General features: G+C 44.5%; 1 protein-coding gene across 3 annotated transcripts in view; it reads left to right on the top strand.

The window, feature by feature from the left end:
* The window catches only part of LOC308579019 (syntaxin-binding protein 1), a 66,333-nt gene that overhangs the window by 29,682 nt on the left and 8,989 nt on the right, over positions 1 to 27,662 (top strand). For all 3 annotated transcript variants that reach the window (XM_081179762.1, XM_081179760.1, XM_081179761.1), the window contains 13 exons: positions 1,399 to 1,502; positions 13,458 to 13,606; positions 14,570 to 14,654; positions 15,023 to 15,153; positions 15,696 to 15,803; positions 17,041 to 17,101; positions 18,282 to 18,347; positions 18,596 to 18,676; positions 19,953 to 20,091; positions 21,041 to 21,150; positions 22,738 to 22,839; positions 24,951 to 25,036; positions 26,156 to 26,310. In XM_081179762.1, coding sequence (XP_081035888.1) covers positions 1,399 to 1,502; positions 13,458 to 13,606; positions 14,570 to 14,654; positions 15,023 to 15,153; positions 15,696 to 15,803; positions 17,041 to 17,101; positions 18,282 to 18,347; positions 18,596 to 18,676; positions 19,953 to 20,091; positions 21,041 to 21,150; positions 22,738 to 22,839; positions 24,951 to 25,036; positions 26,156 to 26,310 — 1,377 coding nt within the window. The remainder of the gene's footprint in view (positions 1 to 1,398; positions 1,503 to 13,457; positions 13,607 to 14,569; positions 14,655 to 15,022; positions 15,154 to 15,695; positions 15,804 to 17,040; positions 17,102 to 18,281; positions 18,348 to 18,595; positions 18,677 to 19,952; positions 20,092 to 21,040; positions 21,151 to 22,737; positions 22,840 to 24,950; positions 25,037 to 26,155; positions 26,311 to 27,662) is intronic.

The following is a 27,662-nucleotide window of genomic DNA, read 5'->3' as shown; positions in this document are numbered from 1 at the left end:
AATGCACATGGACCCAAATCTGTTTGCAAGAATATTGTCTACATAATTTCATAGACACAGCTCCAATTAACAGTTGGTTCAGTATTATGAACTGCATTTTGCATGTGCATGGAAACAGCATTTGCTTCCAGTATCATTTTTTGCTTAGCCTTGTTATTATTTCCACTGTTGGGCCAATTAATATTGTAGTTTAAAGAAGCTAACTGATAGGCAGTGTTGAGATTTTAAATGATGCAAGATGAAGCTCACACTGTACGCTAGAGGAAATAGGACATATGAATATATTATGCTCAAAACTCCATGCATATGTATCAGAGCATCAGAAAACTGTTTTTGTGAACAAAATAAGTACACGTGGATTAAAAATCTGCACAACCTACCTACACCAGTGGTTCTCAAAGGGTGTTTCAATTTTAACATTTTAAAGGAAATGTCCAGGGTTTTTATTTTATTTTTGCATGGGTGGTGCGGGTGTGGGCAGCTTGGCAGCAGGCTCAGCTGCAGGTGGCTCTCTACACTGCGGCCACTGCTAGCCCAAGCCGGAGAAAGAGGCACGTGGGCATGGCGGTGGTGGCCCCACACTCCCACGTGCCTCTTTCTGTGGCTCAAGTTGGTAGTGGCTCAAGCTGTCCTCTGTTTTTGCTCATCAAGATATGGCAACCCTATTCTATGCAACCATCTGGGAGCCACAAGGCATGGTAGGCAGAGCTGGACGCAAAAGTGGGTAGACCAAGTAATGCTAATATAACATTTGCTTGAGTAGGCTTGTTTCTACACACACAAACCTTTCCCTCGGGCAAGCATGAAGAAAGATCTGAGTTCAAGGACCTATTACAATCAAGTAAAATCACTCAGGGAAGGTTCAAAGTATGGCAGGGGAGGGTGTGTGGCCTGTGGGCAGTCCTGAGGGCCAGAAAGAGAGGGCTGGACAGCTGCCTCTGGCTCCCCAGGCCAAAGATTTCTACTTCAAGCAGGTTCTCCAGGCAGTGCTGATTGGTGGGTGCACTCTATTTCCTGCAAGGACCTGCTGATCTGTAACTTCTGCATATAAGGGAGGAATTCCTCAAGTTGCAGCATCTGAAATGACCTTGGCAAAAATCCTACCAAGGGATGCTGCAGAAGATGACTTGTTCCTTATGTGGAAAAAAGAAGACTGAAAAGCAAAACAAAGCAGTGGCTTCAGTGGTGAACTAATGGGAATGTGACATAGAAAGGAGGGATTCAGAGGCAGCAATGGGTGGTGTGTCACCTGTGGTTTTGAGAAAATGGCACTGTGGGCCATTTGTATGGTGTGGGTGGGCCTGATTTGGCTCCTCACCTCATACCCCCACTGAGGCATCCAAATGGTTTTGAGTTGGCTGTTTGACTATAGTGACTACTTTTACTCCATTCTTCCAGCTTGCCCTGATTCCTTGTTTAATGAGCTGGTCAAGTCCCGTGCTGCGAAAGTCATCAAGACTCTGACAGAGATCAACATTGCTTTCCTGCCCTATGAGTCTCAAGTGAGTCCACAGAGTGGTGGGGGGGGGGGCGAGTGGGGGTGTGGGAGCCAAACTTGCTTTTGCATGCAAAAGGTCGGCCTGTTTGTCCAGCTCACCAGTGTCACCCTCTGACTGGCAGTGGCTCTCCAGCTTCCCAGTCACGAATCTTCCCCATCACTTGCTACCTGATTGTTTGAACTTGAGGTGTTGGGGAAGTGAACTTGGGCTCCCTTCCTATTTGATATTCTCTGCTCATTATGTCCAAAAATGCTTTGACCCTGTACAACAACTGAGAAAGGACTGTGCATTTCTAGTTTTCAGTTTCAGCACAGATTTGGTGTGTCAGGGGGAAAACACCCCACTTCATTTCAAAGCACTTCTGCCTGGTTCAATTTGGATCTGCATTTCAATTTGAAAAGGGGGGGGGGGGAAATCATTTCTTTCACTTCTTTCATTCCTTTCTTACATTTATATACCACATTTTCCTCCAAGTTGCTGAAATCAGTGTACAATTGCAGATTGTGGAGAACTGACTTTGGGATTGGAGAAATTGGAAAGTTAAGAAAACTGAAATTTATTATTTTTATTTTCTTATTGCATTTATGCACCAGTTTTGCCTCCGAGGAGCTCAAAGCAGCTTACACGCTTTCACCCCCATTCTATTTTATCATCACAACAACCCTGTGAAGTAGGTTAGGTTGAGAATAATGACTGCTCCAGGGTCACCCAGTGGGACTTCATGGCTGAATTGGAATTTGAACCCTGGTCTCCCAGGTCTTACCTTCATGTCTCCCCCATTCACCATTATTGTGAAATAATTTTAAAAGCAGCTGTAACTTTTATTTTCCTTTTGACATAACTGGATAAAATTTGCAGATGATGCAACAGAATCATGTGTGGTGTAGTGGTTAGTGTGTTGGACTAGGGCTTCATTAACCAAGGTTCAAATCCCCAACGTGGCCCATGAAGCTCATTGGGTGATCCTGGGCTGGCAACTGTCTCTCAACCTACCTATCTCATCTGTTGCTGTGAGATAAAATGGGGCGAGGGGATCTATGTACCCTACCTTGAGTCCTTGGGGTGGGGAAAGGTGGGATATAAAATGTAAGAAACAACAACAACATTAACATAAGATTCCCCCACTCCCTCTCCGTGAGCAGGTCTGGCCAGCAATTAAAGGGCTGGCCCAATTAAGACTCACATCTCTCTAGGGGGCCCACTGATAAGAGCCCCACCCCAGTCAGCAGTGATGGCAATTCTTTTGTGTGTGCTTCATTCAACAGCCCCTGAAAGCTGAAGCTACAGCCTCGTCTGTATTCTTGTATGCTTTTTAAGTTGCCTACAGAGGAAAGAGAGGATTACAGGCTTACATAAGGGCTTGCAGTGGGAATTGCAATTCATGCAACAGCTTTCTAGCCGAGGGAGTGGCCTCCTTCCTTCCTGCTTGTCTTCCTTGATTTATTTATTCTTTCTCCAGGCCTGCCTCTCTCTGTTGCGGCCTTAGCCTTCCTGCTCACACACCCACACGCAGGCACAAACAAACACAGATGTTCCCTGCGTTCTACTCTTTCTCTTCTACCATTGGCTGGTTCTCTCCAATGGGAGAAGCAAGGAGCCTTCCTTGGCCATCTGCTTTGCAATTGGCCCTTCCTGTGCCGTACCAAGGGGTGGGTGGGTGACGTGACTAGGAACAGATGGCAGGCAGGTGTACAGAGCTATAAATACTAAACAGGTCACTTTTCTCTGTACAAACATGCCCTTGGCGAATAAGCACAGAGATGACTTCACTTCCAGTGGAACTACTGATGATGTACAGAAGAGAACCATGGATGCCACCTGAATCTCCTGGGGTGGGGGGAGGAAAGGAGAGATAAAAACGCAATAATAAATAAATAAATATAGCCAAAATTGCACCGGGCACAGATATGCAGGGGATATAGCGAGAGCTCAGAGAGCCTAGAGATTTGCAAAAGTATAAAAATGAAATCTTAAGGGGGAGGGACTTAAGATGGAGGATATCCCAGAAAAGTGCACAGTAAAAACTTTGGAGGGGGGAGAGAGAGGATGGAATGGGGCAGCTGGAAGTTGGACAATCCATGCTGCCAGGTACTATAGTGGCAGCAGTGTAGACAACATTTTGCAGACATTAGCAAACAGGCAAATCCCTACCCTGACAGCCTTAACAGCTTACTTTTCTATTGCCTGAGTGACCAATGACAGCAGGAAACAAGCATGGCAAGGGATGAGCACAAGCAGATCTAGGCATGCAAATATAAGTTTTGTTTTAGCCCTCCTGGATCAAATCAAAGTTCATCTAAGTCCTGCATCTTCTTTCCCACTGTCGGCAGCCAGATGCCTTTGGAGCACCCCAGAGCAAAAATGCAATAGACTTACCCTCTACTGTTGCCCCATAGGAACCAGCAATTGAGTAGTAGGATGACTCTCAAGCTACAGGCTGCATTTAGCTAACATGGGTCATAGCTATTGATAGACCTCCTGCATGGATTTGTTTCATTCTTTTTTAAAACCATCCAAGCCATGTTGTTCGCCATCATGTTATGCTTGTGTGATGAACTCCCTTCTTGGTCTATTCTCTGTTGGCCTACCAGCCAACATATCCTCTGAACTTAGGGAGGCAACTGAACAAACAGTGTTGGGAGGAAAAATTTACTCCCTTCCCTTCCCTTCCCTGCAGCAAACTCTATCCCTTTTTTCACCAAGTGGTGATGTTGCACCCCACTAAACCAAGTAGCAACCTGGGAGCATTATGTGGCCTTCAGCTCCATTTTGTGTGCCTTGGAACATTTCCCTGGTGCTGCTCTATTCTCCCAACCCATCAAAGAGTGGCTTCCTTTTTGTTTTCCTTTTATTTTTTCAAGTTTTCTTTTTAAATGTCCCCCCCCCATCTTTGTGTTTAGTTTCAGAACAGTTGGAAAGGGCAGTGTTTAAGTGGTGAAGGTTGGAGAATATTGTGCTAGCCCACAGTTGAGCATGATGTGTGATTGTGGCTATTGTTACAGCTGTTTGTGATGGAGCAGACAGAAATATCAAAGGGTGCTTTGCCATGATATATTTGGTTTCCCTTTTTCTGCAAGGGTATTTGCTGGGGATATTTGCTCCCCCTTAATCCCCAACATCTGCTGCACCATCATGCCCCGCTTTTGAACTGTCCATGAGACATCTGTCAGATCTCCTCCAGGAGGCAGAATATTAATCTGAATGGACCATTCTCCTGACTGTGTGTGGCAGCAGTCAAGATACAAAAACAACAAAAAATCTAGTTGCAGAGGGGGTTTAATTTGAGCAAGATTTCTTCCCTTTCACGGTCTGTTTTCAGCCCCAGGATTTCCTGCTGTGTTTAAGTACTTTATGTTCAGTTTAGCTAATAGTGTCTACAGACCATAAAAATCCCAATATAATAAAGGGTTATCAAGACAACCACACAGCTGAGGAAGTAAACCCCACAATATACATGGACACAAAGTGTGCATTTTAAAATATGAACACAATAAAACCCATGTACAATCAGAAATAGATTTTTTTTAAAGACAGTTTTGACATGGGGCTCATCTTCTCTTTAACAATTGTGGCCTGGTTTTAATGACTATAGCAAGGAACTATATTTTCTGTAATCTTAGGGTTGGAGTTGCTATTGAAACATAAATTTCATCTGTAGCAGGAACCCCCCCACCCCAATCATTCTGTTTGCACAAACTTCACACACACTCACACTCACACACTACATACGCCACATTTCTGTTATAAATTCATAGAAAATCAACCATACATCGGATTTGCACTGTTCCATTTTTTACTCCATGTGACAAAGACTATCAAAGGATCAAAGGGGGGTGCTTGGTTTCTGGTCAGCCATAATCTCTTCAGCATACCAGCACATCCACAGGAGCCCTGCCCAGTTGCTATGTCAACCCTGATAATCCCAGACAGAAGACAATCAAAATCACAAAGAACAGTGGATTCACCACAGGCTGAAACAAAGGACAATGATCAGATCTTCCCTCTGGGGGCAGGAAACTGCAAACTCCCCATTGTCACCTGGAAAGTACTCATGGGGAGGGGGAAAGGAGGAACCAGCCAGGTGACAGGACACTCAGGTTACCACCACAACTCCTCCCTCAACCCCTCCTTTCTGTAATGAATGCATGATGTCAACCCTTTCTGTAACGTATGCATGATGTCAACCCCTCCTTTCTGTAATGTATGCATGATGTTTCTGGGGGTGGGCTTGACCTAGAGGAGGGGAATTTCAAAAGTTTTTATAAGGTCTTGCGGCCCATTGTTCTGGGTCTTTCCTCTCTCCTGCAAGTGAGGGGAACACCCTGATGCATCAGTTCAATAAAGGCCAAGCCTACAGGCTGCTGTTTTGCTCCAAGTTATCCTGGTTGGTGTCTTTGTTTTGTCCAAGAGAGCCCTCGGATTTTTCCGTTAACAGTTGGCGACCGCGACTCAGGGACACTTGGTTCTCCTGTAAAGGTGAGAGGGGAGATAGAAGGGATCGGGCGCCACTGGGCAACCTTAGCCCAGGGATCCTTCTTCCTCTCCCTGCCTCCTCTTTGCGGGCGGTAATCAATCGTCACCAAAAGCTCAACCAGGGGAGCAAAGGCAAGGTCAAGCCGGCTAAAAAGAAAAGGATCCTGAGATTTGCGGGGGACATCTTCGAACGTGAGTATGGTTTGAAGTCAAATACATTGGGAGGGGGGTGGAAAAGTAACGTCCCCACGACAGCCAGACTTTCCTTCTTTCATTTCTGACGGTATCCTTCGGAGTCGGCCGGGTACGTTCTCTCTCTCTCTCTCTCCTTTTTTCCCCCGATTCTCCCCCTCGGAGGGTGGCCAGGGAAATCGCGGAACTTTTCTGTCTGACGTTATCTCTCGGGGTCGTCTAGGAACGTCAAATCCTTTCCCTTTCTCTTCCCCAATTCCTTACGCGGAATGTGACCGGGGAAATTGTGGTACTATTACTGTTTTCCGATGTTCCCCCTCGGGGTCGTCCAGGAACGTCTTAATCTCTCTCTCCTTTTCTCCCCCGTTTTCCGTCTTGGAATTGAGTCCGGGAAAGCGTGGCTCCTTTACTGTTTCTCTGACGTCTTCCCTCGGAGGCGTCCCTACAATTTGTTTTCTCGACCCCCGATCTGGCACTGCACTGCACAGGCGTCCAGTAGGGAGCCCGAACTTAGTCCAAAAGGCTAGGCAGGAGGCTGTTGTGGAGGGTAGAAGGTAGAAGTTTTCGGGCCAGGTGTCCTGAGGTAGAAGTTTTCGGGCCAGGTGTCCCGTGGTAGAAGTTTTCGGGCCAGGTGTCCCGAGGTAGAAGTTTTCGGGCCAGGTGTCCCGAGGTAGAAGTTTTCGGGCCAGGTGTCCCGAGGTAGAAGTTTTCGGGCCAGGTGTCCCGTGGTAGAAGTTTTCGGGCCAGGTGTCCCGAGGTAGAAGTTTTCAGGCCAGGTGTCCCGTGGATGAAGTTTAAGTTCATGTATAAGATTTATTGAAATGAGTTTGTAGCTTGAAGATAAGTAGGAATTGTGTTAGTCAATGGTACTTTGAGTACTGAAAGGATCTTCTATCTGTCCCCCCTTTCTTTCCCATTGCCTTTCCTCCCTTGTGTGTGTGTTTCCACTCTTTCTGTCTTTAGCGTACTTCGTTAACGAAAAAAGCCCAATAATAACATATGAGAGAATGGGAGCTCGCTAAACACCCTAGCTGGACTCCTCCTGGCAACAAAGCTTCCATGAAGCCTTTTTGCCCCAGAGAGGACTCTAATATGCCCCTCCAGCTTGTCATTTCCAATTAGAGAAAAATAGAAATAAAATAAAGGGGCAAAAATGGTTAAGTTTGTGTTGTTAAACTGTAGCCTAGAGCTGGAACATGAAACTGTAAACTTAATGGTGCTCAGAAGGCAGTAGATATAATAACAGCCCAGCATTAGAGATCTTAGTTTCTCTTAAAAAAAAAAAAAGAAGAAGAATAAAATTAAAAAAAATGAATAAGAGATGTACTCAAAGATTTAGAAATATTTCAAGGGTTTGTATTTACATTGGCCTTGGCATCCACAGACTGTTCTTAAATGCACATAGTTTTAAATTGCAAGCTTGCTTCAAAATTTTAAATCTAAGAAAGCCATGTTGCGCCTTATCAATCTTAAAACAAAACAAAATGGAGAATGGAGTGTGCAAATGTTTGTTATTTGAGAGAGGCTCTAAAAGAGAGTTTCCCTCCCAAGTGGTGAAATCCTGTATACGTGCTACTTGTGTTCTGAAAGGGGGATTACCCCACCTCTTTCTTCTAGTTTTAAGTGAGGAGGGTGATTCTAAGTCTAATGGCAAATGATGTTTGTTGTAACTTTTGAGTTTGTGAGAAGGTGAAGTTAACCTAATGTTTCTGCTGCAAAAGCCTAGTTGAGCACAACTGCTCTCTCAAACTAAAATGCAGTGTATGTATTTCATTAAGCGTATGCCTATAAAAGTATGGTGTTCATTCTAAGAAAAAAAATATTTGAGTCCAGTTTTAACTTTGATTTGGTTGGACAGAAGAGTTATTGTAAGGCTCCTGATATCAGTCTCTATAAGGCTTCATGGCCTCTTTTGTTAGAAAATGCCCCCCCTCCCCCTTGTTTCACCCTGCCTATTTCAGTTGGTTTCTCCCTTCTTACTTCTGTGCTAGGTAAATTTACTCCCGAGTAAGCTTCCTTTAAAGGAAACTGCAAAGGGGGGAGGGGGCAACACTTGTGTATTCCCTTTAAAAAAAATCAAATCTAGGGCTGCTTTAACTGTGCTTTATAAGAGATCCTCTCCCTATCTTACGAAAACTGTTCACTTCTTCCTTAAATATCATTTCAAACTCACTCAAACTATCTCAAGATCTGCAAAAAGGGTTCTGTGTAAAGTTATGTACTTTTATTTTCCTCTTCCTTAGTACATGATATGAGCATAGATGTTTCCTTTCCCAGCTGGAAATCTGTACTTAAATGGTGTATGCCTCTTTGGTAGTACAAATCTTGCTGCGAAATCTTGCTGTGAACCCTATATTTTGGAGGGTTGGACTAGATGACCCCAGGGTCCCTTTCAACTCTCCCAATTTGTGGCTGTGTGGAAGACCATGTGTCTGCAAGCATTGGAGGGTAATTCTTAAATTCTGGTGTGGTAATGGAGTTGAAATTCAGCCTAGCTTTGCTTTTTAGTTTTAAAGGTGCGAGATGAAGCCATGATGTTTTGAAGCACAACTGGTAACATCAAGCATTTGGGTGATTACAGTGTTTATCATTTTGTCTACTATTAAAAAATCAGACCTCAAAGTCAGCTCAATACATAGATGCCTTGACCATCCATCCTGTAAATAAAGGGCAGTAGAATTTGTCTGCAAATGGTAAGGCTGAAATGGCTGAGAATGTTAAAAAAAAAAAAAAATCCTATGAATTCTAACTCTGGCCATTTTTACTCATAAATAAGAGAGCAGTTGATTGTTCCGCGAATGGCCAGAAGGATATTAGCCCTTTCCTGTACATAAAGGAAGCAGTCTCTTGCTTGGGCTGAAATTGCTAGTTTTGGTGAATACTTAAATTGCTGAGTTCCTCTTTTTCGTTTAAAATCAAACCCTGTTTTCAAAATCTACTCCTTGCCCTTCCCTTCCCTTATTCAAATGGTAATTTAGCCAAAGGATGCAACATTTTCAATAGTATAAAAGGTTTGCTGAGACATGAACTCTGCACATGCACAGAGGCTAGATCAGCTAAAGAAGAGAGGGAGAGGAAGGGGGGAACTGTAAGGGGGGAGAGGAGGTTTCTTCCAAATGTAAAAGAAAACTCGGAACCATTGAGGAACCATTGAGGGAAATCACCCTTAATCTGTCTTTGCTCCAGGGGCTATTTAAGACAAAAGGCTAAAAAAACAAACAAAAAAAAAACAAAAAAAACTAGCCCATCAAAAAGTCAAGAGCTTTCCAGGTTCCAAATCTTAACATGCCAAATTCTTTTCACAGGTAAATATCAAAGCATTCCCCCCCTCAATGGGAATTTTAGGAACAGCATTTCCTGACAGACTTCTCACATGAAATAATTTTCCCTTTTAACAGGATATGTGAACCCCGATAACAAAGTGTTTGTCCCTTTTTCCTCCCACAGCAACTTTCTTTCTGTTCTGTGAAACAAGTCTGAATCCCTGCTACAGTTTGACTTCCATCTCTTTGTGGCTTTGACACTTTTTTTTAAAGTTACAAATAATCTGTTTTCATTTATTTAATCTGTCTCTCCATGATGTCTATGAAGTTAATCGAAGCACAACCAAACATTGTTTGTGGAATGGTATTTGTTTACCTTTTTGCCTGAGCATTTCTTATTAATTCTGTCATCTTGGCTAGTGCAAGGTACTTGCACAACTTTAAATTGCCATTCATTTTTTTTCCTTGGTATTAAGTCATTTTCCAGTATTGTCCTATAGCCGATGTTGTCACTTCAAGAAACACTCTTTTATTTTCATTGTTACTTCAGATTTCTTAAAATTGTGTGTCTTAGCATTTATTTATTTTTCGTTCCTCATAAGTCATTGTGTGTGTTTCATTATTATTTTAACCTTGTATTTTTTACAGTTCTCTTTCTCTCCAAAGTGAAGGAAAGCAAACGAACTTGGCAGATAATAACAGTAGTTATAGGAAAATGTGATAATAATATTGGAATGAATGAAACGCTTAATGTGCTAAGATTTTTTATTATTTGCAGCTTCCCATGAAAACTGGAGGACATCCTTCTTGTCTAACTGTGTTTTTAAGTCGCCCCAAAACCCTGCCCCTTACAGGATATCACTTCTACAGATGTGCAATGATGAAAAGCAGCAACAACCCAACCCCTTCGCCATCACAAGACCTGCAACGCCAGAGTTTTCAAAGTGCCCACAGCTATCTCTTTCAAAGGATATAGACTGATGGGGAGTGGGCCTGACAAAGGGGGGTGGAGTTGACTTGCAAGGACATCTTTTCACTTGAACCTCAAGCCTCTGTGCTCCAGGATTCAAAAGATACATGCGTAAAAGATCACAATTGTGTCAAGATATGCAACTGATATTTAATTAGTTTGTTTTGTATTAAGTGTTATTATGTAGGAATGTTGAAATGTGTCTGACAGTGTGTTACTTCCACAAGGGGGGTATTTTTGTGTGTAATTTTTATGTTTAATGTCTTATTGCTTGCACACCAATTCTCATGCATTTTATACTTTCTGATAGCTCACACTATTGTGTAGTCCAATGTTTAGATAACCACATTTCATTGTCCCACCTGGCACTCTGCCAACTTTCCCTATCCATTTTAAAATGTGCAAAAACTTGCTTTACCAAGGAGAAGCTTATAAGATACATGAAGGTGCACATGCTTTGGTTTAGCAGGAATGATCCCTTATAGAGTTAAATTGACTTATTTGGACAAAGTGCCCTTTTAAGAACGGTTTTCCTTTACAGACTGGTTTGAAAGGTTGAGAACCATGGGCACATAAATTCAAATTGGACTCAGTTTGAATTGGGCAAGTGTATCCAGGCTGCAATTAGCTTTTTGGTCCTTAAAGTGCAAGTGATCTGCGAGACCAGAGCCTGTAATAATAATAAGAAATCCCATGGATTTTGGCCAAGGCGAAGACATTTCTCTCAGGACGTGTCCGAAACCTGTGCCAGCTGTGGTGGGTGCCAGGCTACATGATGAATATGAAAGCCCTAAGTGGATTCACCAGGGATTGCCACTACTGCGACACCATGCCGATGTGAGACCACAGAAGAGCTACCTTGACACCTGAGAACACACAAATGGCGGGGGGGAAGCAAACTGCACTTTTCAGTCATTAGTGGACCTTCCTGCCTAAATGTAAAGCTTAGATCACTATTGAGAAAATATTTCTTCCAAGGTGCTAGAATACCACAAGTAACTGAGCAGTGCACTGTTACACCATTATATTTCCATGCAAATATCCTTAAAGTAGCATGATATCCAAGTCCCTTTCAGGTTCACATGGGCACACACATCTGGGACGGAGAATACCAGGTTATTATTTACCACCTTAAATTGTGCGGAGAAAAGGATTGCAAAGTAGCCACCTTTGCAATCTTATCTCCGAAGGGGGGAACTGTAGCAGGAACCCCCCCACCCCAATCATTCTGTTTGCACAAACTTCACACACACTCACACTCACACACTACATACGCCACATTTCTGTTATAAATTCATAGAAAATCAACCATACATCGGATTTGCACTGTTCCATTTTTTACTCCATGTGACAAAGACTATCAAAGGATCAAAGGGGGGTGCTTGGTTTCTGGTCAGCCATAATCTCTTCAGCATACCAGCACATCCACAGGAGCCCTGCCCAGTTGCTATGTCAACCCTGATAATCCCAGACAGAAGACAATCAAAATCACAAAGAACAGTGGATTCACCACAGGCTGAAACAAAGGACAATGATCAGATCTTCCCTCTGGGGGCAGGAAACTGCAAACTCCCCATTGTCACCTGGAAAGTACTCATGGGGAGGGGGAAAGGAGGAACCAGCCAGGTGACAGGACACTCAGGTTACCACCACAACTCCTCCCTCAACCCCTCCTTTCTGTAATGAATGCATGATGTCAACCCTTTCTGTAACGTATGCATGATGTCAACCCCTCCTTTCTGTAATGTATGCATGATGTTTCTGGGGGTGGGCTTGACCTAGAGGAGGGGAATTTCAAAAGTTTTTATAAGGTCTTGCGGCCCATTGTTCTGGGTCTTTCCTCTCTCCTGCAAGTGAGGGGAACACCCTGATGCATCAGTTCAATAAAGGCCAAGCCTACAGGCTGCTGTTTTGCTCCAAGTTATCCTGGTTGGTGTCTTTGTTTTGTCCAAGAGAGCCCTCGGATTTTTCCGTTAACACATCAAAGTTCCACTGTTTTTTATCTGTGGTTGAAATGCCCTCTGGCACTGATGGAATTGGGATGATGCTATTACTGAAATAAGCCTCATTGTATGCTACTCCTTGTTTAAAGACCACAACCTGTGCTGACTGTGCATATTTTCGGGTGATTACACAGAAGCACTTTCTGAGGACTGTTCATGCTTGTGGGAGCATGTATAATTACAGCACAGCACTTCAAAATATTTTGAGTCTGACTGTCCAGAAGTGTTGCATCAAATCTTGGGACTTAGCAATATTGAAGAAACTAACATGTCATCTTAACACCCCATCTGCACCTTACATTTACAGCAGAATTAAACCACTTTGAAGAGGCAGAGTCCCCCCCCCCGAGTCCTGGGAAGTATAGTTTGTTAAGGGTGCTGAGAGTTGTTAGGCAATGCCTATTCCTTGCACAGAGGTACAATTCCCAATCGTATCTATCTATCTATCATCTATCTATCATCTATCTGTCTATCTCTATCTATCTATCTATCTATCATCTATCTATCTATCTATCTATCTATCTATCTATCTATCTACCTATCATCTACCTACCTACCTACCTACCCTTAATCCAAAATTTACAGAGCAGTTCACAACATAAAAATACAAAATGAGAACACAAAATACATAATAAAACAAAAACAAGTAACCCCCACCCACAAACCCATTTTAAAAGCCATAGAATGTGCAATCAGCCAAAGGCCTGGTTGTAAAGGAATGTTTTTGCCTGGTGCCTGAAGATGTGTAATGAAGGCAGCAGACGAAAGTGGTTTAACAGTCACTCTTCTTATCAGGGAACTCTACAAGGCTCAGTTCCCAGCATCTCCTAAGTAGGGCTGGGAATGTCCCTCTCTGAAATGCTGGACAGCTGCTGCCAGTCAGTGCATGCATACCTAAGCTAGAGGGACCAGTGGTCTGACTTGGGATAAGTCACCTTCCTATCTTGCCACCTTGGAGAGGTTTGCTGACTCCCGTGTATGATATCCACCCATTTTACTTGGCCTTGATAATTTAGCTCACTTTGTCATTCTGCTATTCTTTTGATGTCCTCTGCAGGTTTACTCCCTGGACTCTGCTGACTCTTTCCAGAGCTTCTACAGCCCTCACAAGGCCCAGATGAAAAACCCAATCTTGGAGCGCCTGGCAGAGCAGATTGCCACCCTTTGTGCCACCCTGAAGGAATACCCTGCTGTCCGATACAGGGGGTGAGTCTGGGTTCTGGACAGAGGACTTCTAAAGGAAGAGCTTTGTGCTCTGCCAACCCCAACCTTTCTTTCCTTTACTTACCTGGTAGTAAATAGCAACAATGAATAGGATGCTTTCTTTACTTTCTCTCTTCCTCCTCCCCTCCGTCCTGATGTGCCCTGAATATATTTATAGTTAGTAGCTTTAAGTCAGGGTTTCACGTATAAGTTATAGCTAAAACAAATCCTTAGAAATAGCTTCCCCAAACGGACTCAGGTTAATGAATCACACTTGCAAATCAGCTCACTTTTTCTTTTCCTTTTTTTTGGGAAAGCTTTGCTTGAATTGTCCATGCTGGCTGGAAAGGATGGGAGTTGGGAGTTTTATTGATTTATTTTATAAAAAGTATATGTATGCTGCCATCTCTTAAAATGTCAGGGTGGTGTACAACAACATGTATACAATGAAAACATAAAGCACCATTTTAAAAAAGGTCTGGGAAGCCACAGGTTCCTTGTGCCTGCTTTGGGAATAGGAGAACTAGATGAATCCTGGTCCCATCCAGCAAAGCAGTTCACACCTTCTTTAAAGTGGGAGATAAACTGATGTATTTGTGGGTTTTTGCGGGTCCAGCAGTGCGAACGACTCTGGGGTTGTGGCACTCATCTCGCTTTACAGGCTGAGGGAGCTTCTGCAGACAGATTTTCCGGGTCATGTGGCCAGCATGACTAAGCCGCTTCTGGTGAAGCCAGAGCAGCGCACAGAAACTCTGTTTACCTTCCTGCCAGAGTGGTACCTATTTATCTACTTGCACTTTGACGTGCTTTCAAACTGCTAGGTTGGCAGGAGCTGGGAGCTCACCCCGTTGTGGGGATTCGAACCACCGACCTTCCGGTTGGCAAGCGCAAGCAGCACAGTGGTTTAAACCACAGCACCACCTGCGCCTCCTGTATATATATATTGTTTTTCTGCTTTTTTTGCAGGGATTACAAAGACAATGCCATGTTGGCCCAGCTGATTCAGGACAAACTTGATGCTTACAAGGCTGATGACCCTACCATGGGTGAGGTGAGTACTTCAGTGTGGAACAACCAACAAGGTCAGGTCATATAAACTGGGCACCTTTTCTCTTAAGGGGCACATGTCTAGCCGGGTTCCTGACATTCCTGGGGTGGGAAACTAGATTCAGGCAGCAGGAGGACCTGCCTCACAGAACTCCAGGGGACACTTTGACTGCTGGGTGGGGGCAGCAACCTGCCATTCCCCTGATGTCATCATGACACCAGGTGGCAGCTTCAGAGGGGCTTGCTGTCCTTGAACTGGGAAGGTCAGGGTTTGGGTGTGACACATGATGTCTTTGAGGGTGGGGCTTGTCCATGCTCCCCCTGTCCCCACCCACACTTTGAGCCTTTCTGTTGTGTTTCTCCCCTCCTAAGGGTCCAGACAAAGCCCGCTCCCAGCTCGTCATCCTGGACCGCGGCTTTGACCCCAGCTCTCCAGTGCTACATGAACTGACATTCCAAGCCATGAGCTATGATCTGCTTCCCATTGAGAATGACGTCTACAAGTAAGGGTCCTGCAGACACCCTGGTGGTTGCAAAAGCCCTAAGGACAGTGTTCCGCTAAACCCTTGAGCGAGTGGAATGACTTCCACCTACACCATAGGACTTTCCTCCTCTTCCCCATGCACACCTTAGGCCTCCCCAAAATCTGCTCTGGAAGTTTTGGTGAACCCCATAACTTGTAAATGAATTTTAAAATAGATTTTTCAAAAAGTACTACTGCACTTACTTTCTCTCCCCATAGTTAAACTGCAGAACTCAGTCCCACAGGAGGCAATGATGGCTTTTAAAAAGGATTAGAGAAATCAATGGAGGAGAGTGCTATTGATGACTACTAGCTATGATGGCTATGCTCTGCCTTCCCAGTTTGAGGCAGCAATGCTTCTGAATACCAGTTGCTTGAATCCTGCTTGTGGGTTTACCCCAGGCCTCTGGTTGGCCACCGCGAGAGCTTCCCCCAAATAAACCTGGGAGCTGTAGTATGTTAAGGGTGCTGAGAGTTGTTAGGAGGCTCTTATGTTCTTACATTCTCTTTCTCCCTCACTAGGTATGAGACAAGTGGCATTGGGGAGGCCCGTGTCAAAGAGGTTCTGCTAGATGAAGATGATGACCTCTGGGTCACCTTGCGCCATAAACACATTGCTGAAGTCTCCCAGTAAGAGCGCATCTCCTCTCTCTTGGTGGTGTTGAGTTCACTCTGCATATTGCAAAACAGTGTGCTGCCTTTTGTTCCTGTCGCCTGAGGTTATTTTTGGGGGGAGCAGCCTTCCAGCTAGAAATATTGTGCAAAAGGAGAGATTATATATGGTTTTTTTTGGGGGGGGGATCATAACGCAGAGCAGCACTGCCGAATCCTAATTCCAATTAAGAAGGTTTAATTTATTAATTGAAGTTTGATACCACTTTTTATTTTTTAAACAGCAAAGCACACAACCAACTGGATAGTAAACAGACTGTCCTTTTTTCCTCCTCACCCCCTCATTAGTAGGAGGCTAACATTAATAATCATAATTTGCGCAGCTGTTTTTCAAGTGTTTGTGGTCACTGTACAAAGTCTGGTTTTCTCACTGGTTTTCCATACCAGTAAAAAGTTAACTTTAATTATGTTTTTCCAAGTATTCAAAGTACTTTACATGCATTGTCTAGCATAGTCCTTACAGTGACCCTATGAAGTCAGTGAGTGTTATTATTTTCCATCTTGCAAGTGGGGATATTATTATTATTTGCAGAGGAGGGAGGACTCAGGCTGAGAGTGTGTTTACATGGGTTGCTTAAGGCCATCTAGCGAGTTCACAGTCCACAGGAGACTTGAATCAGTAGATCAGTCACTAATCTGTAGCTCAGTCACTCCACTGAGGCAGTTCAGCTTCTTTAGTGAAGCCCATTGGAACCGATGGGATCACACACACTCGTAACCTCCCTGTGTTGAGTTGCAGCCCTAGAGACTTACATTTAACCTCCTGTGTTGGTCTGTGGCCTGAAGCTACACTTTTAGGAAGTGAACTGTGTTTCCTGTCTGGGCAGCCTTCTGAGGGCAATGTACCAGTGGTGGGTGGGGCCAGAAGCAAAAGTGCGTGGAGCAATGAATGCAAATTTTACCTTCATAGCGTAGGCAACTTTCCATGTGCAATTGCACCCTGCTCTCTGTCCTCCATCCAGACAAGCAAGAGGCATTTTTAGGGTTGAAGGACACATTCTAGCCCTACTAGAGATGCTTGGGCCAGTGAGGGGTGTGGCCTGGGGAGAGTTCTGAGGGCCAGATAGAGAGATCCAAAGGGCCTTATTTGACCACCAGTCCTGAGGTTCCCCACCACTGCTCTAGGGAAGGGGCATGGCTTGAGCTGGATGTAGGGAGGATGTTACTGACTTGCTTGGTCTTTATTTGATTCTAGGGAGGTCACCCGCTCTCTGAAGGACTTCTCTTCCAGTAAAAGGATGAATACAGGTGATAAGGTGAGCTTTAACAAGCAATTATATGTTAGAATGTTTAAGATTGAATAGAGAGCTAGAAGCAGGGGCAGGAAAGGTGCCTTTTTATTCCTATAGATAGATATAAACTCCCCCCCCCTCAAATGTAGCAAATATATAAAAGACCAAGTACCATGAGGGATTGGCTGAAGAATCTGGGAGTGTTTACTCTGGAGAAGAAAAGATTAAGATCACATTGTCAAATATTTAAAGGGCTGCTGTACAGCTGACGCAGCGAATTAATGAGTGAGGCATTGAGGGGTTCAAATTACAGAAAAAGGATTAGACTATTATGAGGAACATGATTACACTGTTAGAGGTGGTGAGTTCCCCTTCATGAGGAATTAGACTGGACCTTTTGAGGCTTCTTTGAATTCTTCGTGTTGGATCCAGATGAAGTTAGTTAAACGTGGTCCCACTGATACCAAGTTAATCATGACTTCACTTAATCTTTATTGATTTCATTAAGAACTCCAGGTAAGTGTGCACCACGCGTTTAAAGCCCTCTTATACCCCTTTGGCAGTTGTGACTTCCCACAAAGAGAGAACTGTAGTTTCTTAAAAGTCCTAAGAGGTGTTAGGAGACACACTGTTCCCCACACCAAGCTACAATTTCTAGAGTTCCCTGGGAAGACAAATTGACTGTTAAACCACTCTGGGAACTGTAGCCCCCAGCCAACTCTCAGTACCATTAACAAACCACAGTTTGTTACTTTTATTGATGTCGTGACTGTTAAGGGCACTGAGAGTTGTTAGGATGTCCCTGTTCCCCTCACAGAGCAACAATTCCCAAAGTAGTTTATCAATCAATCCCTTTTGCCAGGGAACTCTGGGAATTGAGGAGGAGTTGTCCTAAAAACTCTCATCCCCCTTGACAAATTACAGTTCCCAGGATTCTATGGGGGAAGCCATTGCTATTTAAAATGCTTTACAGGTTCTTTAAATGAGTAGTGCAAGATATGGTGTTTGTCTAGGTACAGCTCAATGGTTCTAAGTAAGATTTTATCCTCCCCCCTCCAACCCCCACCCCCAACAACCTGGTTGTCTTGCTTTAACTGTTTAAGATCTTCATTGTTTAGCTCAGGTCATCTGGTCCAAAAGCTGCCAGGTGCCCTTTGGAAGCAAGGCATGTGGATGATTTTTGTTCTCTGTTTAAAACTTGTAGACAACCATGAGGGATCTCTCCCAGATGCTGAAAAAGATGCCCCAGTATCAGAAGGAGCTGAGCAAGGTAAGACCTATTTGACAGTAGAATGGACTCCCTCGGGAGGTGGTGGACTCTCCTTCTGTGGTGGTGTTTTTTTTAACAGAGGTTGAGTGGCCATCTTTCGTGGATGCTTTAACTGAGATTGCTGCATTGCAGGCGGTTAGACTGGATAACCATCAGGTCCCTTCCAATTCTACAAGTCTATGGTTCTGTGCACTGACGACGGACAGTAGCTTAGCTACATTTTTTTTTTTTTTTACATTTCTTTTCAGTACTCCACTCACCTTCACCTGGCCGAAGATTGCATGAAACACTACCAAGGCACTGTGGACAAGCTCTGCCGAGTTGAACAGGTAAACCAACTGATTCAGAAAATTGCTGAGCAGGTTGTGCTGATGGAGAGACATTGCTGCAAACACATTGTTATGTCAGCAACACCATGTGGGTTGTTTTTGTGTGTGTGTGTGTGTGTGAGTGTGATGCATTTTTGCATAATTTGCTAGGAATCTCAGAAAGAGCTGACTTAGCTGCTGACTAGGTTGCTCCATTTCCCCTTTACTGATGGAGTGTAGTCTTACAGGGGTCACCTTTTGTTTTTAAATGCTCTGTGACATGCAATGGAAGGGTTACAGTGCATGTGTCTTCCTCCAAAAGGGGGAGATGCACATCAAAGCTTTGAAATGCTCATGGACATGATATCTGGGTGGCTGTAGGCAATGTGTTTATTAAGCATGGGAAACTGTAAGGATTGGGAAGAACTTGGATTAGCTTTTCATTTGCAGGTGAGAATGAATAGGCAGGCAGTGGGGGAATGGAAGACTGGGTGGAGAGGAGTATCCTAGTCTGTTGGAAGTTTTGGAACTCAGCTTGCACTGGAGGCTGATGTGTCTGCAGGGGAAAGAGCAGATGGAGAGAAAAACCTCCAAGTTTCTTAGCCCATCCTATCTGACCTAACCTGTGTTGACCTTCCCTTAGGTCAGGCATGTCCAAAGTCCGTTTTGGGGGCCTAATCTGGCCAGCTGGTCAATTTAATCTGGCCCCTGTGGCAGTATATGTCCTGGGTAAAATCCTAAAAAAGAAAAATCCTTAAAAAAGCTCAGCAACGTCAATTCAATCCTAAGAAAAGCTCAACTTTTACTTTGGGGTAAAATTGTGTATATATATATATATATATATATATATATATATATATATATAAGCGCAACAACTTTGGAGTTAAATCCAAAAAAAGCTCAACAAATTTGGTCAACCCTTACACATGTTCACTTCTGGCCCTCTTTAGAAAAAGTTTGGGCACCCCTGCCTTAGGTGCTAGACTGATACTCTTGGGGTTGCTGACCTTATTTCCTACTTCTTCCCACTCCATGAGGATTCAGCAAGATCAAGCATGGCTCGAGGCATCTCCATCTTAGATAGAAATAGGAGCTTTCCCATCAAACATGTAATAAATGCAGCGTCTTACTTTTTCCTAAATTCAGGATCTCAGTGTGATTATATTAAGAGTAAAGTTGTGCTGCTCCAGCATTTTCCCTCCCTGGATTTGACATGGACATCAGGCAGCAGAGGACAATCTACCTTGTAGATCCAAAGTGGGCAAAGACTGATGGATGCTATATATTTCTTCTTCAGGACCTGGCCATGGGAACCGATGCAGAGGGGGAGAAAATAAAGGACCCAATGAGGGCTATTGTCCCCATCCTGCTTGATGCAAATGTCAGCACTTATGACAAGATCCGTATCATCCTGCTCTATATCTTCCTGAAGAATGGTAGGTGATGTAGCTGCTTTCAAAGTGGTTGATATTGATCCCCACCTCACCCCCAGAGGTCAATGGGGCAGTGCAGAGGCTGAATAAAGACTTTGTGGTCAGGAAGGGGTTGTTAAACTCCCAGGGATGTAAAAAAGAATCTCATAAGATGTAGTGCAAAAAGTTTAATTGGGAACTATGAGCCTGAAAAATAAAAGGCCTAGGCATGTGTGGAACCATGTGTCCTCTGGTTAATGAGGAACCTCTGTATTGATTAAGATGATTCCACAATATACTACACAGATTTGCATGCAAGTATCCTTTTTTCTGGAACGCAGGTGGCGTTGTGGTCTTAACCACAGAGCCTAGAGCTTGCCGATCAGAAGGTCGGCAGTTCGAATCCCCACGATGGGGTGAGCTCCTGTTGCTCGGTCCCTGCCCCTGCCAACCTAGCAGTTTGAAAGCATGCCAAAGTTCAAGTAGATAAATAGGTACCGCTCTGGCGGGAAGGTAAATGGCGTTTCTGTGCGCTGTTCTGGTTTGCTAGAAGCGGCTTAGTCATGCTGGCCACATGACCCAGAAGCTGTACGCTGGCTCCCTTGGCCAATAAAGCGAGATGAGCACCGCAACCCCAGAGTTGTCCGCCACTGGACCTAACGGTCAAAGGTCCCTTTACCTCTTTATACTTTTTTCTACTTCCTTATTTTTCTTTCGTTTTATGATTTCAAGTCATGGTGATTGATGATTGATAAATGTTGATTATATGCTGGTATTTCTTGACTTTATTTCATTCGCGTTCTTAAAAATTTGGGTTGGGGTCAATGACAACTTCGTAAGTCCATCCATGGGGTCAATAAACTCAGAAGTTTGGAAAACCTGGCGAAAGGGGTGCTTGAGCGACATGTAAAATTATATATCTTTTTTTGGGAGGGAAATAGCCTCATTTTTTAATGTTTTTCCACCCTCCCAGGCATCACTGAGGAAAATCTCAACAAGCTGATTCAACATGCTCAGATTCCACCTGAGGACAGTGAGATCATCACCAATATGGCCCACCTTGGAGTACCCATCATCACAGATGTAAGTTTTTACCTGGTCTTGAAGATTTTTTAGCAATGGCTTTTGGAGATGGCTTTGCAGTTGCTGAAGGAGAAGGGCTGTAGCTCAGCATGCAAAGCTGGAACACCGACTCAGTCACCAACATCCTGAGGCCCTGAGAGTGGCAGCAAGAGAGCAGGCCTTCTCTGTATAGTAGCCACCTGTTCATGGAATGCTCCCCCAGGGAGGTTCTTCTGGTGCCTTCAGGTGCCAGGCAAAAACGGTCCTCTTCAACCAGGTGTTTGTCTGATTAACATTTACAGCCTTTTTAATGTGTTTGTGTGTGTGGGGGGGTATTATTCTGTTCTTTTTATTTAAACTATTTCTTTCTGCTTTTGCCTTTTTATCATGTCAACCACCCTGAGATCTTGTGATGAAGGCTGGTATATAAATAATAACAATACATCTACAGTGGTACCTCAGGTTACAGACGCTTCAGGTTACATACGCTTCAGGTTACAGACTCCGCTAACCCAGAAATATTACCTTGGGTTAAGAACTTTGCTTCAGGATGAGAACAGAAATCGTGCTCTGGTGGCGCGGTGGCAGCAGGAGGCCCCATTAGCTAAAGTGGTGCTTCAGGTTAAGAACAGTTTCAGGTTAAGAACGGACCTCCGGATCGAATTAAGTACTTAACCCAAGGTACCACTGTACTAGATCTTTTGGGAAGTTGTTTGCCTGGCTGCTCTGTATGCATTTGGATACCTCTTTATGTTGTCATAAGCAGATTTTGCATGATGGTTCCTGAGATCAAAAAGCAGATTTTTGTCTGTGTTTGGATACAGCTGGACACCATTTTGGAACAAAATGGTGGACTGAGCTACTCTAAACTGCACAGGTTTGGGGGGTTTCTTGGAATTTCTGGACAACGCCGAGTACAAGGCTTCAAGTAAATTTAATAAAGCTAATATACCTAACTTAAACCTTTTCTGAATCCTAGGACGTCCACTGACACACAGTAGATTAGGGGTGGTGCCTTTTTTCTCTATGAAGGGGCATTGACCTATGGGAAAAGTAAATTCTTCTGACTTTTCCATTCCATTATTCAAAGATTGTTGTGTCTGTCAACAGCCTTGGACTAATTCAACAATTTTTCCACCTTCCCAGGGAATCATGGGAAATACATTTCAGTGTGTGGAAGAGCTAGGGATAGCCACTACAATCTTTGGGAGTCTTTCTAGACTGTAGTTCGCAAAATTCTGTGGAAGAAAGCCATGCAAGTTAAAGGGGTATAAAAGTGATGTATGTTGGTGGTTTAAATTTATAGCTGGAATTTATTTTATGCTTCTTCCTATGATATTTTCTCTTTTTGTGGGGAAGGGTGCCAGCAGCTATTATGAAATCCTCACTTTGTCCACCAGACACTGATGTGATTGAGATAAATCCCTTATCTGGTCCTGAAGCTTTCATCAGCACCATGAAGGAGCTTAACTTGTTAGTGGCCCATTTGCAAGGCACAGGCGTTGCCCTAAACTAAAGCACAAAAAAAGAAAGCCAGTTGTGTGGTGTGTCTGCCTTTTTTGTTCACACTCCCTCCATGTTTGCAATTGCCTATTTCCCTCTTCTCAGTCTACCTTACGCCGCAGAAGCAAGCCTGAGCGGAAGGAGCGAATCAGCGAGCAGACCTACCAGCTGTCTCGATGGACCCCAGTGGTAAAGGATATTATGGAGGTAAAGATTTAAACTAGAGGAGGGGGACCTTGAGGCCCAGGGGTCAAATGTGGTCCTACGGGCCTATCTGTCTGGCCCCTGAGATTCTCTTTAGGCCACATTTCCAGTCTAGCCACACTCTCTGCTTCGCATCCTCCCTGAGAGTTGTTGTCTGGCTGGAATGTGCGTTTGAGCTGTGATAACGTCTCTTGCTTGCCTGGATGGAGGGGAGGAGCAGAAACTAGCCAGCTGTCCTAAAGTAAGATTTACATTTGTTACTCTGCCTGTGACCAGACTGGCTGTTCCTATGAAGTTTGCAGGTGGGTATGTGATGGACACGAGCAGCCTGGATCTCCCTGGATTTGGCGGTGATCATAGGGCTGATGCTGACAGTTGATAGGGTCAAGCACTTGATGAAGGCATCTTTGGGGGAGAGTACCATTAGCAACAGCTCCCTGGCTGTGTTCCTCCTTGGTTTTCTATTTGCATATTTATAATCTGTATTGTTTTAAAAAATGTATTAAGGCTTAAAAGAATGAGAGGCATCCAAGGGCCAGCCCACTGTAAGGAAAGGAGAGACAACTGCCTCTGGTGGCCAAATCAACAGTCTCCAAATATACATCACCTCCTGCTGCTATCACCTTGGTAGGAGCCATGGCTGTGGCGTGCTCCTTGGAGGCTGGATCTGCTGCCTCTATAGTGGCCTCTTGGCAAATAGGAGGCATTGCTGGTCTTCTTGCCCCACCCAAAAGGAAATGGTGGGGGCTGCCTTCTGGGATCTTCTGGAGTCTACACCCAACTGGTGTGATTTCCCCTCATGACAGCCTTTCATTCCCTCTTTAACTGCTGGGTATGGTTGATTTGATTACTCCCATTGTTCCTCATATAGATCTTCACTCACTTCTTCTTTCCTGGGGGTGGTGGAGCTGGGGATGGATCTACTATGAAACTAGTGAAGCTTAAGTTTCAGAGCTCCCGATCCCATGGGCTCCCAAGAAGTGACTTTAGTCCACATTGCTTAGAATTTTTGGGTCTAGTAGACCCAAACTGAGTCGCACAACTCAAATTGATTATTTTTGTTGTTGTATATATTTCAACAATCCCTAGGTTTGAGAGTCAGTAGCACAGATGTTATAAAGGTGTGGTGATATGTTATGGAACAACCCTCTTGAAGAAGATAACAGTGGCTACCTAGACCTCGTTGCTAGTTGCAAAGGGGGCCCCATAACAGTTCAAGCTTCATAGCCCCAAAAATGTAGGTCCACCACTGGGTGGGGCACCGTGTTATGATTCACCTCAAGCACCAACATGTATTGGGCCAGCCCTGAGGCATCTACAAAAAGCATCTGCAGAGTTAAAAACACCAGTAAAGCATCTTCAAATATTGGTTGGTTAGAAAGAGAAAATTCATATTGTGAAGGCCTGTCTAAACAGTTCCATAAAATTAGACCCCCAATCCTAAATGCACAGCTCCTAATGAACATGAGATGTGCATTGAAGCCATGGGGGCAAATTGCTTTGCTTAGGAAAAATGACATAGAAAAATGTGGCTCTAAGGAGAAAAATGTATATATTATGAGAAATTTACACTAAAATGCAGATGTAGGCTAAAAGAAAATTTCAAACTGATGTGGAAATGTGGAGAACTGGAAATGAGAAATGAGAATCCAGAGTTGACGGATTTGCTCATCCTTAGAGCTAGCAGGGATGCGGGTGGCGCTGTGGGTTAAACCACAGAGCCTAGGACTTGCTGATCAGAAGGTTGCTGGTTCAAATCCCTGCGACAGGGTGAGCTCCCATTGCTGGGTCCCTGCTCCTGCCAACCTAGCAGTTCGAAAGCACGTCAAAGTGCAAGTAGATGAATAGGTACCACTCCGGCAGGAAGGTAAACGGTGTTTCCATGCACTGCTCTGGTTTGCCACAAGCAGCTTAGTCATGCTGGCCACATGACCCGGAAGCCGTACGCCGGCTCCTTCAGCCAATAAAGCGAGATGAGCGCCGCAACCCCAGAGTCGGTCACGACTGGACCTAATGGTCAGGGTTCCCTTTACCTTTACCTTAGAGCTAGCTCACTAGGATGCACATACGAAAGCTCTTCCAAAACTGCTGATCTTCTGCTCTTCTCTTTTTAGGATGCCATTGAGGACAAACTGGACACCAAACACTACCCTTACATCTCCACCCGATCCTCTGCTTCCTTCAGCACTACAGCGGTCAGGTAGGAAGAAGGCTTCACACCTCGCTCCCAGGCCGGCAACAGCCACAAAGGCATTCCTTGGGTTGCACCTTCCTCCTTTTATCTTCTGTTCTAACACCCCTCCAATCTGGTTTGCACTGCCTTGTCATGAAAGCACAGCATAAAAAGCAACCACATTATTAAAGGAATGGAAGCGTGGAAGAATTTGAATCCCATGTTGGGAATAGGGCTTGCAAATAAAAGCTGCCCATGTCTTAGTGCTGTTTTACCCACTGATGGTAAGGCCACCCATGGAATACTGTGTACAGTTCTGGTTGCCTCACCTCAAAAAGGACATTTGCAGAGCTGCAAAAAGCTCACAGGAGGACAAACCAACTGCCCTATGAGGAAAGGTTGCAGCGTTTGGGGCTTTTTAGTTTAGAAAAAAAAAAGTAAGAAGAGACATGATAGAGGTGTATAGAAACTATGTGTGGTGTGGAGAAAGTGGATAGGGAGAGGTGTTTCCCTGTTTTTCATAATACTAGATACGGGAGGAACCATGACTGTTTAAAGTGGAATAGTAGTGATGGTGCTGTGGTCTAAATGACTGAGCCTCTTGGGTTTGCCGATTGGAGGGTTAGCAGTTCGAATCCACACAACGGGGCAAGCTCCTGTTGCTCGGTCCCAGCTCCTGCCAGCCTAGCAGTTCGAAAGCACACCAGTGCAAGTAGATAAATAGGTACCACTATGGTGCAAAGGTAAACGGTCCCATTGCACCAGAAGTGGTTTAGTCATGACCCAGAAAGCTGTCTGTGGACAAACGCCGGCTCCCTCGGCCTGAAAGCGGAGATGAGCACCGCACCCCATAGTTACCTTTGACTGGACTTAACCATCCAGGGGTCCTTTACCTTTCTTTTTTACCTTGTAGTGATGTCAATGTATAGTGCAGATGGGCTTGTGGGGGTTGTTTGTAAGGATTGCAACAGGACAATATGTGTGACCTGTCACTTCTGACTACTCACAAGCTTGTGTGATGTGTAATCCTAGGCGGGATCATTTAGTTCATGTTAACACAATTCCATGTATTTTAAAATTGTTGAACTTCTGCATGATGTATTTTCGCCTCCCCTTGTTTGTCCTTCTTTTCTCTCCTGCATTCAGTGCCCGCTATGGACACTGGCACAAGAACAAGGCTCCTGGGGAGTACAGGAGTGGCCCCCGCCTCATCATTTTCATCCTGGGGGGTGTGGGCCTGAATGAGATGCGCTGCGCTTATGAGGTGACTCAAGCCAGTGGGAAGTGGGAGGTGCTAATAGGTGAGTCCTTTTGGCAGAGTCATGCTTGGCCCCACCTCCCTTTTCTTCACTCCATCATGAGCTTCTCTGTCCTCTTCTTTCTCTGTCTCTCTGTGTCTGTTTACCTGTCTGTCTCTTCCTCCTTATCCCTTCCCTATCTGCTCCCACCTGTGGCAAAATCCAGTCTCCAGGTGGCCTGTTCTAGCGAGATCCCATTGAACGATGGTTGATCTAGCCAGATCTCTATTTCACATCCCTAACTCCTACAGTTCCAACTAAAGCATTGTTATTTTTTTATGTAGGCAACCTTAACATTTAAAGCAGAACAATGCCACTTTAAACAGTCATGGCTTCCCCCAGAGAATTCTGAGAAGTGTTTTTGTCATCTTCTTCTTTGGCAATCACTCGTAGCCGAGTAAGATTGTCTTCCACGAACGCGGTCTTAACATTGAGTCCGTAAGTCTGAGAAGTATATTTTGCTAAGGGCCCTGAGAGTTGTTTGTTTGTTGTTGTTGTTGTTTAGTTGTTAGGAGGCCCCTATTCTGCTCATGGAGCTACAATTCCCAGGGCAGTTTAACAATTGGTGAACTCTGGGAACTGTAGGTCTTGGAGGGTAATGGGGGGGGGGGTTTCCAAATAACTCTTAGCACCCTTAGCACAATACAGCTCCTAGGACACTTTGGGGGAAGCCACTACTGTTTGAGACAGGGCAACACAAGTGCATTAAATGTATGGTGTGAATGCAGCCATAATTGAGTCCCTGCACAGGCAACTCTGCTGTGGCAAGGGATCCCAAACTGTGTGATTGATTGTGGGCAGGAGCTAGTCAAGTATGGTTCTTGTTCAAATGGGGCCTGTTTGAATTGCTTATCAAGTATCTGGCTCCACCTCCCCCACTTCCCCCCTAGCGGCTTACCTGTGGAAGTTGGGGATCCAATGCTGGTGGAAGGTTCTCCAGTTCCCTGGCAGAGCATCTATTCCCTGCAAGGGGGACGTGAATGATAAACCCCATTGGGACTGGTGGGGCAGAAGGTAGAGAGGCCCACGGTAAGAGCTGGAGCCCAATTACTGGTAGTGCCAATTCATTCTGCTTTTCCCTGCCCACTTTCCTGCTAGGTTCTACAATGGCAACACTGAGACAAAAGAGGAGAAAGCCAACCGTATCTTTAAAATGTATCTTAAAAATAAAATAACAAGTAACCTTGGTTACTATAGGCACCCTGAGTTTTCGGGTCTAGGAGGAACCAATTTGTCTAGGGCTGGCCCTTCCAATACAGAGGCTTTCTGGATCAACCTTAACCCCCAGGCCTCTCATTTTCCATCCCAACAGCTGCCTATCCCAGGGATGGTGTGACTTGTGCCCCTCCAGATGT

The sequence above is a fragment of the Podarcis bocagei genome, assembly GCF_964188305.1.
Source record: "Podarcis bocagei genome assembly, chromosome: Z".
Taxonomy (NCBI): domain Eukaryota; kingdom Metazoa; phylum Chordata; class Lepidosauria; order Squamata; family Lacertidae; genus Podarcis; species Podarcis bocagei.
This window is presented reverse-complemented; position numbering and strand designations above follow the sequence as displayed.